At 38.5% G+C, this 16,822-nt stretch overlaps 1 protein-coding gene across 2 annotated transcripts in view; it reads right to left on the bottom strand.

The window, feature by feature from the left end:
- spock3 (SPARC (osteonectin), cwcv and kazal like domains proteoglycan 3) overlaps positions 1 to 16,822 on the bottom strand; it is a 47,399-nt gene that overhangs the window by 24,430 nt on the left and 6,147 nt on the right. For both annotated transcript variants that reach the window (XM_039692622.2, XM_039692613.2), the window contains 2 exons: positions 11,490 to 11,529; positions 3,526 to 3,634 (listed from right to left, as the gene is read on the bottom strand). In XM_039692622.2, the coding sequence (XP_039548556.2) occupies positions 3,526 to 3,634; positions 11,490 to 11,529 (149 nt within the window). The remainder of the gene's footprint in view (positions 1 to 3,525; positions 3,635 to 11,489; positions 11,530 to 16,822) is intronic.

Below are 16,822 nucleotides of genomic sequence, written 5' to 3' on the forward strand. Positions count from 1 at the left end.
GTCTGAATTTCCACCACGTCTGTTCTTGAATCAACTGTTGAAATGTAGATTAGGCTTCTGCCGGCGGTGTGTCTCCCTCCATGCAATTTACTAGCGTTGCTATAGGGACGCTTCGGCTTTTGCCACCCGGAAGAACGTCTATTATTGTTGTGACGTCATGGTGAATTGTCGTATATTAATACAAATGTTTAATTGGCATCTTTTTTCAAACGACCCGACCGACCGCGACCCGAATATCATTAAAAACATTTTTGGATGACCCGTAACTGCGGGTAACCGCGGGTGACCGCAGGCACCCGCTCATTTCGGATCAACCCGCGCATCACTGGGCACTATACTGGCACTATACGGTGCCGTCCACGTCCTAGTAAGCTCCTCATGCACTTCTGGAAAGAATGTTACTGGGAAGGCGCGATGAGAACCAGCATGGCCGGCCCCGAGAAACCAATTGTCCAACCGAGAAGGTTCGGGACATTGTCGGGGGTTCCACACAAGCCCAATCTTCTCGGCGGCCCAGGAAAGCATAGCCGTCTATTCTGGATCAGACTCAGGCAACACTACACTCCCCGAAGGGGGTAACGCAGCTGAATCTTCATCTCCAGAGGACTGAAGCTCCCCTTCCGATGCTGCTATAGACATCTGGTCGTCAGGTGGAGCTCCAAAGGACATGGCTGGTCGATCATGAGAAGGACCAGCGCATTTCTTTGGAGGCTCCAAGGGCGGCAGCGCTTGTTAGGCGTGAGGGACTCACGGAGATTGCCTCAGTGGGGAAGCCCTCATGGTAATCCTCAAATCACCCTGACCATGCACAGAAGTAGGTCTATTCTGAGGTCCAGAATAGACACTAGATCGGGGCATAGGCGAGGGGACTGCCCCTCCCTTGAGGTAAGCGAGTCTCAATCTCAGCACTGTCATAGTCATATTCCCGCAATGGGCTGAATGTGTGCAGCGTGCTGACTGCCCAAACATGAGAGGCAACTATTGTGGCCGTCTGCTGGCGCCAGAGAACGACCACATCCAGAAACGCACAAGTGGAATGACATCCTGAAAAGGACACAGGGGCACACTTGTGTGCTCTTTTAGTTGAAAACAAAAAAATATAAAAGAGAAAAAATAACTCTCTCAGTGCTTAAGCACCCAGGAATAGCCGCGGTGGAATCTGGGTACACACTCATGAGAGGAACGCCCACCGACAGACACACACACACACAAGCAATGCTGTGAAAACAGCAGTTGTGAGCTGTAATGCTTGCGGCCACTGCTGATCACACCTTCACACCAGCACTGTATTGCAGTTATAGGATTCTTTGTTTTGTCTAATTTCTACCAAGTAACAATTTAATTTGCGTCTAATAGTTTTGTTGGCCGGGTACACACTGCACCATTTTAGGCTTGATTTTCACTCGCCTACAGTTTTGTAGAAATCACAGTCAAATGCCAGGAAAAAAAGAGGCATATTGGTGCTCATTCATGTTAGTGACAATCGCGTCGTGTGTATTATCAAAGACGCAATCTGACAGAAGCACTGATGCATCACTGATACACATGAAATATTTAGCATTCTAAATATTTGGAACATGTTGTGGACCACTGTTCTAATGTTACCAGTGACATGGTATTTGAATGATTCTCTTTTTAAGAGTTTGATCTTTTTTTTTTAAATGCCTAGCTCTACACAATTAAATAAGATGCATTTTATTATGTGAGATTGGTTTTTCCCACCTGCCCATAACCATATATAACATACTGTACCTGTGACCCCTTTTTGGGTTGTGACCCACCAGTTGAGAATCCAATGTTGTTTTTTTCCATACCTCTGTTATGTATTTTTCTCTCTTTCTGTTGATTTCTGTGATACTTTCTTTTCAATATCCCTCTTTGTCTGTTTCATTGGGCCATTTAAAAAGAACAACATTTGTTTAATGCTATCACCCCCCAATTCACTAAATGATTAGTTTCATCACAACAATCACTGTTTGTAAAAATTCAGGTCACTCTGTGCCATATTTTCACCTCAGACACACACACACACACACACACACTCACTTACTCTCGCTCTCTCTCAGAACAACTAATTCCCAGACTTTGGCAGGCAAATTTGTCCTGTTAGTTCCAGGATAGGTTGACTGGGTAAGAACATAGGACAGCCCTTGTTTCCTCTCAAAAGCTTCTTTTTTTTTTAAATACTTAACATCAAATGTGCATATACATGTATATATATATATATATTCCAAAATGCTACCGCAATGTTAACAAAATCAATTGCATTTGTGACCTAAAATATTAGCTCATTTCTTTTTCTAAATAAAACATCCTTTGTTATCCACATATGTATTTGTTTAGTTTGCTGTGGACCTGGCTTGGAAAAAAATATGGACTTAATACAAACTGAAAGCTAGACCATATTATTGGCACCATTGATTTAATATTTGGTGGAACAGCTTTTAAACAGTTCCAAAGCCTCTAATGACATTCAGTGCATTTGTTAACAGTTTCTTCAAAACTGCTGTTTTCGGATTTCTCCAATGGTATTCAGTAGAAATTAATTCTGGACTCACTGCTTTCCACTCAGGACCCTATTTTAACACGTTAACACATGGTCTAAAGCACAGGGCGCAAGTGCAGTTGTTAGGGCGTGTCCGAATCCACTTTTGCTAGTTTAATGACCAGGCGCATGGTCTAAAAGGCCTGTCTGTCCCTATTCTCTTAATGAGTAATGGGTGTGTTTTGGGCTTTATGTGCAAAAATTAGAGTCTCATCTCCCATTCCATTTAAATGCCAGCTGCGCTTGTGCCATGGTGGATTCGCTATTTACATGACGGAATTTGATAGTGGAAAGACCGAACACGTCTCCAGAGCGCAAACGGATCTGTTTGTGCTAGAGGTAAAAGTGCGCAAGCAGATCAGCAGGACAAGCCGGATTCCACCATATCTTTATGTACAAAATAATAATCTTTTACATTGTAATCCTTTTATTTTAAAGATTTGGAATGTTTGTGTGCTGCTGTGAATCCTTGTGTGTTTAATAAGTAGAGAGTATGCGCGTTGTGGACCTGCCTATCGGAGCACATTACTAACATGCTCTTTAAATAACAAAAAAATAATAATACTTTAGACCAGGCGCAGTCTATTTCAATTGCCTCAAAATATAAACGCGCATATCAGACCAGCATGCAAATGGGCACAAATGCATTTGCTATTTAAATAACGTGGCTCAGGACGTGAAAATGATGACTGCTCTGAAACTTGCAAAAAACACTTACATTGCGCTTGCGCTGCATTGAGCAGGGTGTAAGACAGGGCCCCCAGTGTTTTGTTTTCAACCCTTCCTGGGTGTTTGGTGAACTGTTGATCTTTGACTGAGACGTAGCTTTCTAATGCTCCAAAATGTTTATGTAATTCAAGATGTCATACAATACACAGATCCAAGCATGGCAGCAAGTGTGCCAATCTTTTTGTCCACGCCTGTACACTGTTTTTACTACTGTTTTGGTAATGAGCTATAACTGGGAGTCAGATATTTACCTCATCCTGCGTTGACTAACACAGGTGGGTGTTTGGTAATCTTCTGCCACACACACTTTATGGCGGCCACATTTTATCTTGAGGCATGGATCTTTGTCAGGGTCCAGAGCTGAAACACACACAAAAATAAACAAATAGACATGTATACAAACAGATAAACATAGTTGTTATATTTAGATATATACTGTATGCTTCGCTAAGAATCAACTAAGAATAAAGTGTGCACACTGATGCACATGCTGTTTGCGTTATTTCAGCACCTGAAATACTAGAAATAAATTGTGTTTTTTTAAACATAGCAAAATCTATAAGCCTAATCTACATATAAAGGATGTGTGTTTGAACTAAACACAATTACATGGCTTAAGGGATAGTTCACACAAAAATGTACTATTTAAGTCAATGGGGCCCATCAACTGGTTACTGGCATTCTTCAAAATATCTTCTTTTGTGTTCAGCAGAAGTAATAAATTGAAAAGTCTGTCATCATTTATTCACCCTCATGGTGTTCCAATCCAAATAAAATATATAAAAACTTATGTCCATCTTTGAAACACAACGAAATATATTTTTAATGAAATTTGAGATTTCTGGCCTATCCTTCATTAAAAGTCCTTAGCATGTAAACTCTGATGCTTCAAAATGTTGATAAATACATCGTAAAAGTAATCCCTATATTTTCCCTATGTGTTGGTACAATAGGTAGCCAAATGCACATGAGGGAATGCAAAGAACAAACTCTTAAGACCATGTCTCTGAAAGACAACAGCGCTGAGTTGAACATACGACATACGAGTTGAATGAACAGACCTGAAACTGCCTTTTGTGACATTTGAATTCTAACAAGTTTCTTCTTGTTAATAATGCACACCAAACCGCTTAATAAAGATTCGAGCCGCTCTGAGACGCAGGAAACGTTTTTACTAGTCGCATGTGCACTATAAAACATTAGGAAATTGAGATTTCTATTTGATGGTGGTATATCATGCAGCCCTCTAGACTAACTGTTTTTGTGTGTGTGTGTGTGTGTCATTCACTGACACGCAAATTTATCTGCAGCCAAGTGACTTTGCGTGACCCACCATTTTCCCACTCTGCGACCCACAGTTTGAAAACCCTCTACAGTAGGGGTCAATTCTCAACTCTACAGTATGTCAATGCCTTTACAATGTATTTTTGATGCTTGAAGTTCAACAGATGGACCGAAATCTCTCTGGTTTAATTAAGAATGTCTTCATTTGTTTTTCGAAGATTAACTTTAGAATGACTCGAGGATGAGCAATTCTCTTTTTTGAGTGAGCAAGACTTTAAGGGTGAACTAGACTTTAAGCGCTACATTAGCACCTGGTTAAGCTGGATTGGTGGTGGTTAGTAAACAATGCGCAGGTTTTTACACAGAATTAATGCATGCAAAAGTGGCGTAACTCTTTAGTGGATTTGCCCACTGAACAGCAGATGCCCTTAACTTCTTAACTAAAACCACTTAACTCCAAAAATCATTAGAATCAGTTGTTCTTAACAAAAATGTGCAGCATTAAAACAAAAATACATGAAAGAAACACAGTTATAGATGCTAAGTATGATCTGCCTGATTTCACTAAGTGTGTAAATAAGGATTCTATTTCTATTATAGCCTTAAAATAGGGCTGAAGCTAATGCTCTGAGTTGAAAAGAAAGAGAGAGAGAGAGAGAGAGAAAGGGAAAGGGAAGAAAGAGTAAAAAAGGAAGAAATACTAATTCCATTAAGTGCCTTTATATTCCTTAGAGGCTCGTTCACGTGCACAGAGGAAGAAATACAATATCTCACAAACATTCTCATCCTTTACCTGTCCCTTGTGAAAACAAACACACACACACACACACACACACACACAACCACACTTCGGACGCTCTCTGACCTCACATGGTAAGAGCCTTAGTCAAATCCTGCACAGGCTTTAGGGCTTATCCAATCCCAATCTCCTCAGCACACTCTGAGTCCATTGTCAGTGGGTGTGTGTGTGTGAGGTTGTGTAAGTGTGACAAAATTTGTGATTGATTTAAGCATCATCATGTCCGAGTATAATCAGAATCCGTTTTAAATTGCTCTACTTGCTCTTTTTGACTCACTCAATTCTCTATCAATAGTCATTAGCATAAATATCAAACTCGTGATTAATATTCAAGGGCTTCTAATGACTTTCAAATATGCTTAATCTCGTAAGATTTACTGCACACTGAGAGCTTGATGTGATAGAGAGTCTTAAAAAGCAGTTTTCTAATTTTCTCAGATGGATGTAGCGTGATGATATGGGTATTAGGCCACAGCATGTGACTGTGTATTCACACAACATATATGCCTGATTACCATTCACTCATCATATGGCTCAAAGGAGAAGAGATACAGATCTTTCCATTTCCAATGACTTCAATAAAATGAGTAGCTTATAACATAAAAACATTTTCATCATTAAGGCAATTCTTATGCCATTTCTACTAATAATATCATGGTAAAAAAACCAAAAAAAGTTGTAATGTTGAGATATCATGGCCTATTTTGTTCCTTTTTGAGGGAACTCGCGATGCGTCGATAGCGCTTTGGATTCGCCCCCAGTGTGAATGCGTCTGAAGCATCTATGTCAACTTGTCCAATGGAAAGAATGACATCATGACCAGGAAGAGATAAAAGTGCATCAGGCGCAACTGGTATTAGCTTCTGTTGAGTCAGCAAGCGATCTGTGTCAAAACTGTCAGTTATATTTACTGTTGTCTAGGGATGTAACGATTCACTCGCAACCGGTTGAAAATCGATAAAAATGTGTGACGATTCAAGTCTATTGAACTGAAAACGCTTGGTTTGCTCCGCCATAGACTGTGTGCACGCGCTGTCAAACACATGGCGACGGCAAGCATAGGTGTTGACTCATTCAAATCGGAGCAATGGCGGCATTTTGACTCTTTGTAGACTAATAATAATCACCACCGTGAGAAGCACATCACCTTACGTTTTCGCGTAAAAGTCATTAATACGACAAGTGTGAGAGCTACGGAGATCACAATGTGCGTCAGTGTTTCCATAGCAACCATGTGTTGTATTTATTTTACTATCTCTTTCTCTAAATGTCGTGTACATGGATTTATTTATTTTTTAAATAATTTGTTGATGGTTATGGCATATTTTGCTAAATGTGTTCTGTTTTTTTGCCCACTTAGCCATTAAAGACAATTTAGTGGGCAAAGCATATAAGGCAGCAGGTCAAGCCGGAGCCTGCCTTCATACCATGGTAGTTGGGTTGCACGATGTATCGAAAGATTATCTGTATCGCAGAGAGGTGCGATAAATGACTTTATTTAATTTCAGACATCCCAAGTCTTTTGGCTTCAATAGAGAAGAAGTGTCACAAATGCAGGTACTGTGTAAGGGGCCATTCACATATCGCGTCTAAAAACGCCTGGAAAGTGCGGCTGCACCGCTCTCCTTCTTTCCAAAAGCACTTGCATCTGTCGTTGCTATGCAACCATGAACTGTGCTGAGGGCTTTCCATGAACTGCGGTGAGCTTGCGGCATTCTGAAAAGTTGAGATGTTCTCATCTCAACATGGCAAGTTGTGCAGCAAAATTGTGGCCACGTCGAGAGGACACTAACCTACATAGTCATCTCATCTGAAACGCAGCCTCAGGGCTATAAAGACTTCAAAAGGTGTTTAGATTAGAAGAATATTTTTTTATATTTTAGCCTACCAGTTTATTTTAGTCTGATCAAAAAATAGACAGGAGCCATCTTAGAAAATAGTCTCGATAAATCGATCCCCAAACGCTGTTCATACAGTTCAGAATTTCGCTGAACTTCATACAGTTCAGATCACTCAGCACGTTGTTCGTGGTTTGATTTGTCGTGACTGTTTTTCAAAGATGGCGCCGACTGTATACACAAAGTCAACTGTCTTTATAAAGTATCTTCTAATTAAACGATCTGTACACTTACAAAGTTCTCAATGCTGCGTTTTGCATGTATGGACGCTCATTATGTTACTGTGTTAGTGTGGGGCTATTTTGATCCTTGTTAGTGGTATAAACTAGTGATTTCTTTTTACTTTGTAAATGCCCCCAGTACTAGCATTATACATTAAACAGTTTTTAGAGATAAAACTCTTTACATTCGATTATCATGAAAACAAATCTCAGAGAACGGTTGACTAGGTACCAATGTTTTATTAGACCAAAGGCTCATTTTGCACCAGAGTTCTCCTTTAAGATCTACGTGGTGGCCATTGCGGCTTTCCATGCCCCAGTGGGTAGTACATCTTTGGGTCGAGACCACCTGATCACTCGTTTCCTTGGTGGCATCTTGAGGCTGAGGCCTGCAACTCGCACTAGGGTGCTGGCTTGGGACCTTGCAATAGTTCTAGAAGGCCTGTCTGGGGCTCCATCTGAGTCTCCATCTGAACCCTTAGATTCGGTTTCAGAAAAATGTCTTACTTTTAAGACCATCTTTCTGCTAGCTATTTTGTCCCTCAAAAGAGGTGGAGACCTTCAGGGCCTTTCGGTTTCTCCCACCTGCTTTGAGTTTGCACCCGGGATTGTCAAGGCAATCTTATACCATAAACAGGGATACGTCCCTATGGTGCCGACCAATATTCCAAAGCCTATTGTGCTGCAGGCTTTCTGTCCTCCTTTGTTTACTAGTTTGGACCAGGAAAAGCTGAACCTCTTGTGTGTAGTGAGAGCACTGGACACTTATGTTCATCGGACTTCACTGTGGAGAAAATCCAATCAATTATTTGTCTGCTTTGGGTCACCCAAGAAAGGTCTTCCTGCCTCTAAGCTGACAGTTAGTGGATAGTTGAGGCAGTATTAGTATTTCTCTTGCTTGAGTCCTCTGACCAGCCATCCCCTTTGGTGGTCATTGTTCATTCCAGTAGGAGGTGGCCTCTAAAGCCTTATTATCTGGGGTTTCTCTCCAAGACATTTCTGATACAGCGGGTTGGTCCTCACTGCTCACATTCGTGAGGTTTTATAGCCTGGACATGGACGTTGCCCCAGAGTCTCAGGTGCTTAGTGCTTAGTGTAGTTCTGACAACAGGCTGACACTTGTAAGTTTGCAGATTTGGGTATTCTCATTCCCAAAGTGTCATGGATGCATCGCAAGTTCCCTCGAAAGGGAATGTCTCAGGTTACGACTGTAACCCTAGTTCCCTGAGAAAGGGAACGAGATGATTCGTCACCCTGCCATACGTCCTGCATCCCTGTGATTGACTTGCTTCTGCAATTTTCGAAGCTAATGCCGGTTGCACCAGATGTGCTTTTATCTCTTCCTGCTCATGACATCACCCGCCCGTGACATTCATTCTTTCCATTGGACTAGTTGACATTGGGGATGCACCGATCCGATACTCAGGATCGGTATCGGCTTCGATACTGCCATTTTTGCCGGATCGGGTATCGATCAGACGAGGCCGGTCCAAATCCGATATTGTGCGTATACTATTCTGTGTTATTTTTATGCCCCACAAAAGGCAAAAAAAAACATTCTTAAGTACCATAAAGTTTTCGTGCACTCTATTATAAGTGTTCTGAAGCCATTATGTGAGATAGAAATTAATATTTAAGTAATTAAATTCAAGTTCACATAAACTTTTCCCTCCGCTGCGGCTGTCATTCTCCATTCAGCGTTCAAACAGCGTGTCGTGTTCGGTTACAGTCAACGATGAAAAATTATCTTTAAGGTGGTTCAATGTTATTATTATTATACTTGATCTGTAGATAAAGGTCTATGGTTTCACATAAAACAACTTTATCTTGTTGGACTTTATTGCTGTAACTTAATCGTGTTACTTTCTTCCGGGGGTTGGACACTGTTGGTTAGATCACAACACTAGAGTATAGTCAGAGCAATATAAATTTAAAACTGTTAAAAGAAAAGGCTCAATAAACTATAGCATAGATAGATACTGTATAATACACTGTCCATCAATATATAGCCTATTTCCTTTGTGCTTTGAACTTTTCAATATGGACTCAACGTGCTGCGCGCTGTAACACCATGTTGCTTCAAGCACATCATTTTGCGCTCGGGATGCGCATAAGCGCTTTGTGCCGCACTGTATTGGAGCCTTTCGTATCAAAATGCAGCAAAATGCAACGCAATTAAAGCTTATTAATAGTCTCACAGCTTTCACTATCTTTCTTGTTCTGTCCTATCTGTCATATGTTGCTGCCTCATTAAACAGATGTGCTATACATTTAAAACATGTCTCAATTTTATAGTAGCCTTGGCTATATCTAAAATGATTTACAGTATCTTCTTGATTTTTGTTATCTTGTTTTTCATGAATGTATTTTACAACAATACAAAGAGCAATGTGTATTATAAACTAATCTAGTTTATAATAGCATTTTTGTCATTGATTATGATCATATATTTTTTGGATTTGTTGTTTATCTTTATAATGAAATTGTGTGTGTGTGTATGAAGTAGATTGTGTTTAACACACAAAAGAGTTATTATAAGTTCAACACAGAGTTTAAAAAAAATTGCGCTGGTATCGGATCGGTATCGGTCGATACTCAAAACTTTTTTTAAAAGTATCGGATCGATTCTGAAGATGGTTTCGGTGCATCCCTAGTTGACATAGATGCTTCAGATGCATTCATGCTGGGGGCATTCCTAAAGAGTCATTGACGCATCATTTCGTTCCCTTTCTCAGAGAGCTAGGGTTACAGTTGTAACCTGAGACGTTCTTACTGCCTATAAGCACAAACCCTATTCATAAAGTATCCCTATACCACAGGACAGTTGAATCTTTTATACAGATTATTTGACAGACGTTTATGTTATTTCTGAAATGAAAGTTTAATTATAAAAATTATTTAATTACAGAGCCGTCTACATAAGCACATTTTTTTTATATAAAGAATGTACCTATGAAAATCATGTTCATTTCAGAAGGACTCAAGCAAGAGAAATACTAATACTGCCTCAACTATCCACTAACTGAGAAATAAAAATGGCGGATTGCTCAAAGTGTTGGTAGTCGATGTCTTTATTTGGCAGTTCCGCTGCAAATACTGTGACGTAATTGTTCAAAATACGTCATAAAAAACGGAAAAACGGAACAGGTTGCAAAATAGAAAACAGACCAAATGACCAAAACAGAATATAAAGATATAAACAAATCACCTGAAGAGAATAATTTCAACTTTCCTGTACTTATAAACACTACAAATATACAACAAAATGCATTTAAGGGCTAAAAAAGTGGATTTAGCATGATATGTCCCCTTTAATATATTTTAATATGTACAATGTTGTAATTTATTCCAGTAATGGAAAAGCCAAATTTTCAGCAGCCATTATGATTTTAATAATGTACAATCTCCTAACCCTAAAACTTACAGAAAGCATTTAGCGTTTTAACATTTTCAAAAAAACATTTGGTACACATATAGTTATGAACTGTTTTCCTCATGGGGACCGAAATTCCCCCACAATGTAATTTTTTTTTTAGGTTTTACTGTCGAAGGGAATACCACACACACACACACACACACACACACACACACACACACACACACACAAACTTGTTACTCCAATAACTGCTTAAAAATAGCGTGGATTTGGTTGTTGCTTTCAAACTAGTAATTGCATTTTAGGCTGCTTAATGAGTGATGTTAGAAAGAAGTTGTGCACACAAGACCAAAAACTTTTGCGATAAACAAAGTGCAATAACTGACTTTGGACTTCTTGCATTTTTTTAAATTTATTAACAATGAACAATCATTAATCCTTCACTGTTTAAATAAATAGTAACGCTTTAAACTCACGCCATTGGTTAAGCAGTTGTTGCTGAGTCTGGCTGGTAAGGACAAAGAATTTTACTAAAACAACAAAAAATGACACACTTTAGCTTTAGAGTTTTCTTTGATTTGAACTCTGAACACATGAAAAACACTATGATGTTGCTCTTTTTGGTTAACAGTCCTACCTTGATCGAATGGTTTTGCTGGGCTCCATGTTCCTGGTTCCTAAAACAGAAGTTGATCAACAGAATTAATCAACAGTCTGCATTGGTTTTCTCTTCTGAAATTTGATATGCCATTGTACATAAAGTAATCTTTTCTCTCTGAACTACGCAAGTACATTTTTTTTTTATACATAACACATTTACATTGCCTTGTAGTTACACATTCAGCTCAACATGTACTCACAAGCAGTTACATTCAAAGTACGTTGCACATATTATCATGCAACTACAGCACATAACGTAACTTGGAAGGATTTCCTTGCAGACAAACAGGCAGATTAGCAAGACTCTGTTTCAATGGAAAAACAAAGGCACAATCATACAAACCTCCACCTCCTGATTGTAGAGGAAGCATTGTGGAGAAAACAAATAAACATTAGACAGAACATTAAACAAAGATCACTTTCACAAAGATCACACAACACAAAATGGATGCCATAAACAACAGAATAAGCCATAAACAGAAATAATAATGAAATGCATACGTATGACTTGGAATTGTGTCTGTTTATAATGGACTGTTTGTTGCCTGTCACAAATTGGTCTGCAATTGTATTCATGATTAATTAAGTTAAAGCTGCAGTCCAGCGTTTTTCCTCTTTGTCGCCATCTCTGTTCGAAATCTGCAATTGAAGTCATTCGCGGAATTATCAACTTTGTACTTCAACACCCTCGACACGGCACAACACGGAAGAACACAATGTTTGAGGAGAGTATGCAGCTGTCAGTTTCCGCCGGTGTGGATACTGCCATTCAGAATCACAGATTACTCTTTTTGGAAGTATGACCAACATAAGAATTTTCACCGAAAAAAATAACTGAAATCTGAACTAGTAAGAAACATCCACCTTTATTCTGGTTCTGACATTGCAGTAAATCTGATTAAATCTAACAAACGATTGTAAGTTATCATATCAAGCAAAAACCATGCAAATTATACTTTGTTTTCAAATTGTTAATTAACAACGTCAGCATTGCGTGACTACATGTAATGTCCTTCAGATATGTATCCTTGTTTTCGCATGGGTCCGGTTGTAGTCTCTTTTTTTCTGTAGTTCTGATGCTCGAATCCCGCGGAAATCCTCCAGTACCACTGGAATTAAAAACATTATTCCAAGCTTAACGCTTTGTATCGAGCTAAGGATAGCAAGCAGATCGTTTTGAATAGTTTTTAATAATTCAAAACATTATTACAAGCTTACCGCTTTATATCGAGCTAAGGATAGCGAGCAGATCGTTTTGAATAGTTTTTAATAATTCAAAACATTATTACAAGCTTACCGCTTTGTATCGAGCTAAGGATAGCAAGCAGATAGTTTTGAACACTGGCTGGTCATGTATTTTCTCAAATATATATTTTGGATCATTTTTAACCCAAAAAATGGACTGCAGCTTTAATATGTCAGTTTCCATTAAAGGTACACTAAAGACTGATAGCACCAATTGGTTACACACATACACACACACACACACACACACACACACACACACACACACACACAAAGAAACAGATGACATGGCAATGGTTTGGTCCTTTTGCAATTAAACATTTTTGATGACTTCCATATCTCTCTCTGTCTCCTTCCTCTAAGTGTGTGTTTGTGTGTGTGGCATGCAAATGCATCTTGGGATAAACAACACCACATGAAATCCATTACAGCGTCTCCGTTGGTCATTCATAATATCCTTTCCTTTCTTTCCCGCTCACAAAGAACTTTATATCTCTCAGCCTCACTGTGTGTAAACACTTTCATTGTTCTTTTTCCTCTTGCTTGTGCCTCTATTTCAGCAGCCAAATACAGTTGATTTTGTGCACTTGATTTTCTGTCTGTCTTTCGTTTCATATAGATTATTATATTCTTCTCAGACCCCTACTGTTTATAGATAATGTGAGGGAGAACAGGATAGAAATAGAATAGCCCCCATTATGCTGCAAGGATCCTTTATATGAAAGTCATGTGATAGCATGACTGTGTGAAAGAACGGGTCAGCTGCAGTCCTCTTTTCTTGCTTGTACTGCTGATGCTTTAAAGCTGCAGTCCGGCGTTTTTCCTCTTTGTCGTCACCTCTGTTCGAAATTTGCAATTGCAGTCATTTGCGGAATTATCAACTTTACATGAGTTGTAGTTCAACACCCTCGACACGGCACAGCAAGGATGAACACAATGTTTGAGGAGACTGTGAGGCTGTCAGTAACTGTGTCGATGTGGATACTGGCATTCAGAATCACAGATTACTATTTTTTGGAAGTATGACCAACATAATAATTTTCACTGGAAAATGTCATCTAGTAAGAAACATCCACATTTTTTCGTGTTCTGACATTCCAGTAAATCACGCTGATTAAATCTAACAATCATTTATAAGTTATTATATCACGTGAAACCATGCAAATTATACTTTGTTCTCAAATTGTTAATGTTGACAACATCAGCATTGCATGACAACATGTCCTTCCGATATGTATCCTTGTTTTCGCATAGGTCCGCTTGCAGTCTCTTTTTTTTTTCTGTAGCCACTCCAAAGTCCGAACGAAGTCTTTTGCATTTTACAGCGGGTGAATCTGTTGTCACTGGGGATTGTCGTTTGAACCTTTCTGGATCCGCCATCAAAATGATAAGTTTAATTATATCAAGTGCTGTGAGAAAAGGCTATAAATCTCCAGCTACAACATCCTCACATGCAATATAGCCAACTAGCAGTGACTCTTCTTTATATGTGACGTAATGACGCAAAGACATGCTTGAATCTCCCGCGGAAATCCACCAGTACCACTGGAAAAAAAAGATCAAACTTGTAAAAAGAGAATCATTAATATATATTGTCAAAGGTAACGTTAGATCCGTGGTCCACAACATGGTCCAAATATTTAGTATGCTAAATATCTCATTGGTATCAATGATGCATGTTTCATTCCCTTTGGTGTGTGTGTGTCTGTGTGGAGCATGCTCCATTAAGCCATCAAGCCTTTCTACAGCTCTGATATTGAGAATAATCTGTGCTCCTCCATTGTCTGCTGCTATCTCTCACGATCAAGAGCAGGAACAGCCTCCAAACCATAGTAGACATCTGCTCTGAAATCACTGGAGTGGGCTTGCTAAATCTAGACAAAGAGCAGACCAGGAGAGGAGGCTCATTGAAGATGATAGCTCTGAGCTGTTACTAGAGATGCCCTTATAACACCACCAGACTTTTTGCTGCTAACAATTTGACTATTTAGGCAAGATTCACATTGCAGATATTATTACTGTCTGCTGTTGTTTTATAGCATGATAGTTATAACCTCTTTTCGTTTTATTTAGATGATTGTGTATACTATGTTGTGTTGTATATAATTTTGTTGAATATTTATGTTGTTATTCCACTTACATTATTGCATACTTCCCATATCACATTTCATTGTGCAGTATATTTTGTAAGATATTTTATTCTGATTTTAAAATAATAACTTTCTGAAAAATGATAACCGCAACAAACACTTGTGTCATTGTACAATAGTAAAATATTAAAGTGCAATACTTATTTTGATGTGTTGACAAACATATTATATAACATACTTGTACTTGATTTATCAGTTTAACTGTTATTCAACATTCAAATATTCATGTTTTAAATGTCCTAAACTGCAACTTCATTTTAATTACAAATGTGTAATTACACATAGATTTAACTGCATGACATGCAAGTAATTTGAAATAAATACTAAATTAAAAATTTAAATTAAAAAAATTAAATTAAAAATTTCAAATAAATACTAAATGAAATATAGCCTAAAGATGTGCTTAAATCAAGCATACTAAAGTTCAGCTAATTGCATTTAATATACATTTAAAACAATACATTTTCATTTAATTGCAATTAACATGCAATTAAGTGTATGAAAACATTACAATCAGTTCCCAATTAAGTTTTTTTTTTTTAAAATACATTATTTCCAAAATAAATTCTCATTTTAAAAGTATGCTAAAGTGTAATTCTTCTCACAAAGAAAGAAATGTAATACTATCATGACCGAAATTTATAAGCAGCACATTTTAAATAACACTTAGCAGTTGGTACGAGAAGATTTTAAAATAACACTCCCATCTCATCTTATTGAATTCCCATTCAGACTTCTGTATTTACCTGTAACCCAGAGTCTGTTTGCCTTATGTCTGTTTGTCTTGTCTTGCCCATTATATTCTATTGTAAATGCATCTAAATCTATAGTGAATAATTATAGTGTGCAATAATATATTTCTTTTAAATAAACTCGCTGTCACCACAGTTCCAATGCTTCAAACACACATACACAAACAGATTACCATAGTCTGAGCAAAATAAATCATGTTTAGTTCCACTATAATCATATAATCAAGGATTTCCTTGGGTATTATCAGGCTTTCAAGCATATGTTAAATGAATAACTAATAAAGAAACAGCACAACAACATTAATCTGTTAATACTAAGAGACGCACAACGCATATTGAGCATATATCAATATTTAGCATATTGAGGAGCAGGGCTGTGTGTGTGTGTGTGTGTGTGTGTGTGTGTGTGTGTGTGTGAGGGCGGCCAGCATGACAGTAAGGCGGCTGTTCTCTCATGCAGAAAGTGCCGGAAGCATCTCACCCTTCTGACATCATTCATTCTTTATGACTCTCTGCCCCCCCCCCCCCCCAACCCCCACTCTCTGTCCAGTCTTTAACCGCATACGGATTCACAACGGAACCGAAAACAGGCACATGCAACCATAAAGCTACATACAATCAGAACAGAGTAAGTCTATGCCACTCTAACACCAGATGCTACAAGCGAACTCTTCAGGAGCTTTCAAACTGACAGCAATTTACAGTGACAAAGCGGCCTGAAGTCATTAATGTTTAAAGAGAGTTGACGATTTCCGGCAAGATGAGTGACAGCGACTGTTGTTGACAATGCTTTATGCAAATGAGAACCGATTTGAGCGACTCCCATAGTGGCTGAAGACTGTGGTCATTAGACAGTTGAAGCTAATTTGAAATTGTAGCTTCTATGTTTCGTTGGCTATTAACTATAGAGAACTATTTTAGAGTATAGTTGAGCTACTCATTTGAAAAAGTTATCTTCTAACCACAAGCTAACAAAAAAGTATCTAACAAAAAGGGTTGGGATTCGGGGCCCATGAGGCCTTCGCGCACTTCCAAGGAGGCCACAAGTTGGTTTAAATTTAGGCATATTAATAAATATACATAACAAGCATTAAAAAAAAAACTAAATGTAAATTTCTTATTTTAATTTGTAAAAACAAGGTTAACGCGGTCTTGGAGAACCT

The sequence above is a fragment of the Pimephales promelas genome, chromosome 6 (assembly GCF_988280905.1).
Source record: "Pimephales promelas chromosome 6, fPimPro1.hap1.1, whole genome shotgun sequence".
Taxonomy (NCBI): domain Eukaryota; kingdom Metazoa; phylum Chordata; class Actinopteri; order Cypriniformes; family Leuciscidae; genus Pimephales; species Pimephales promelas.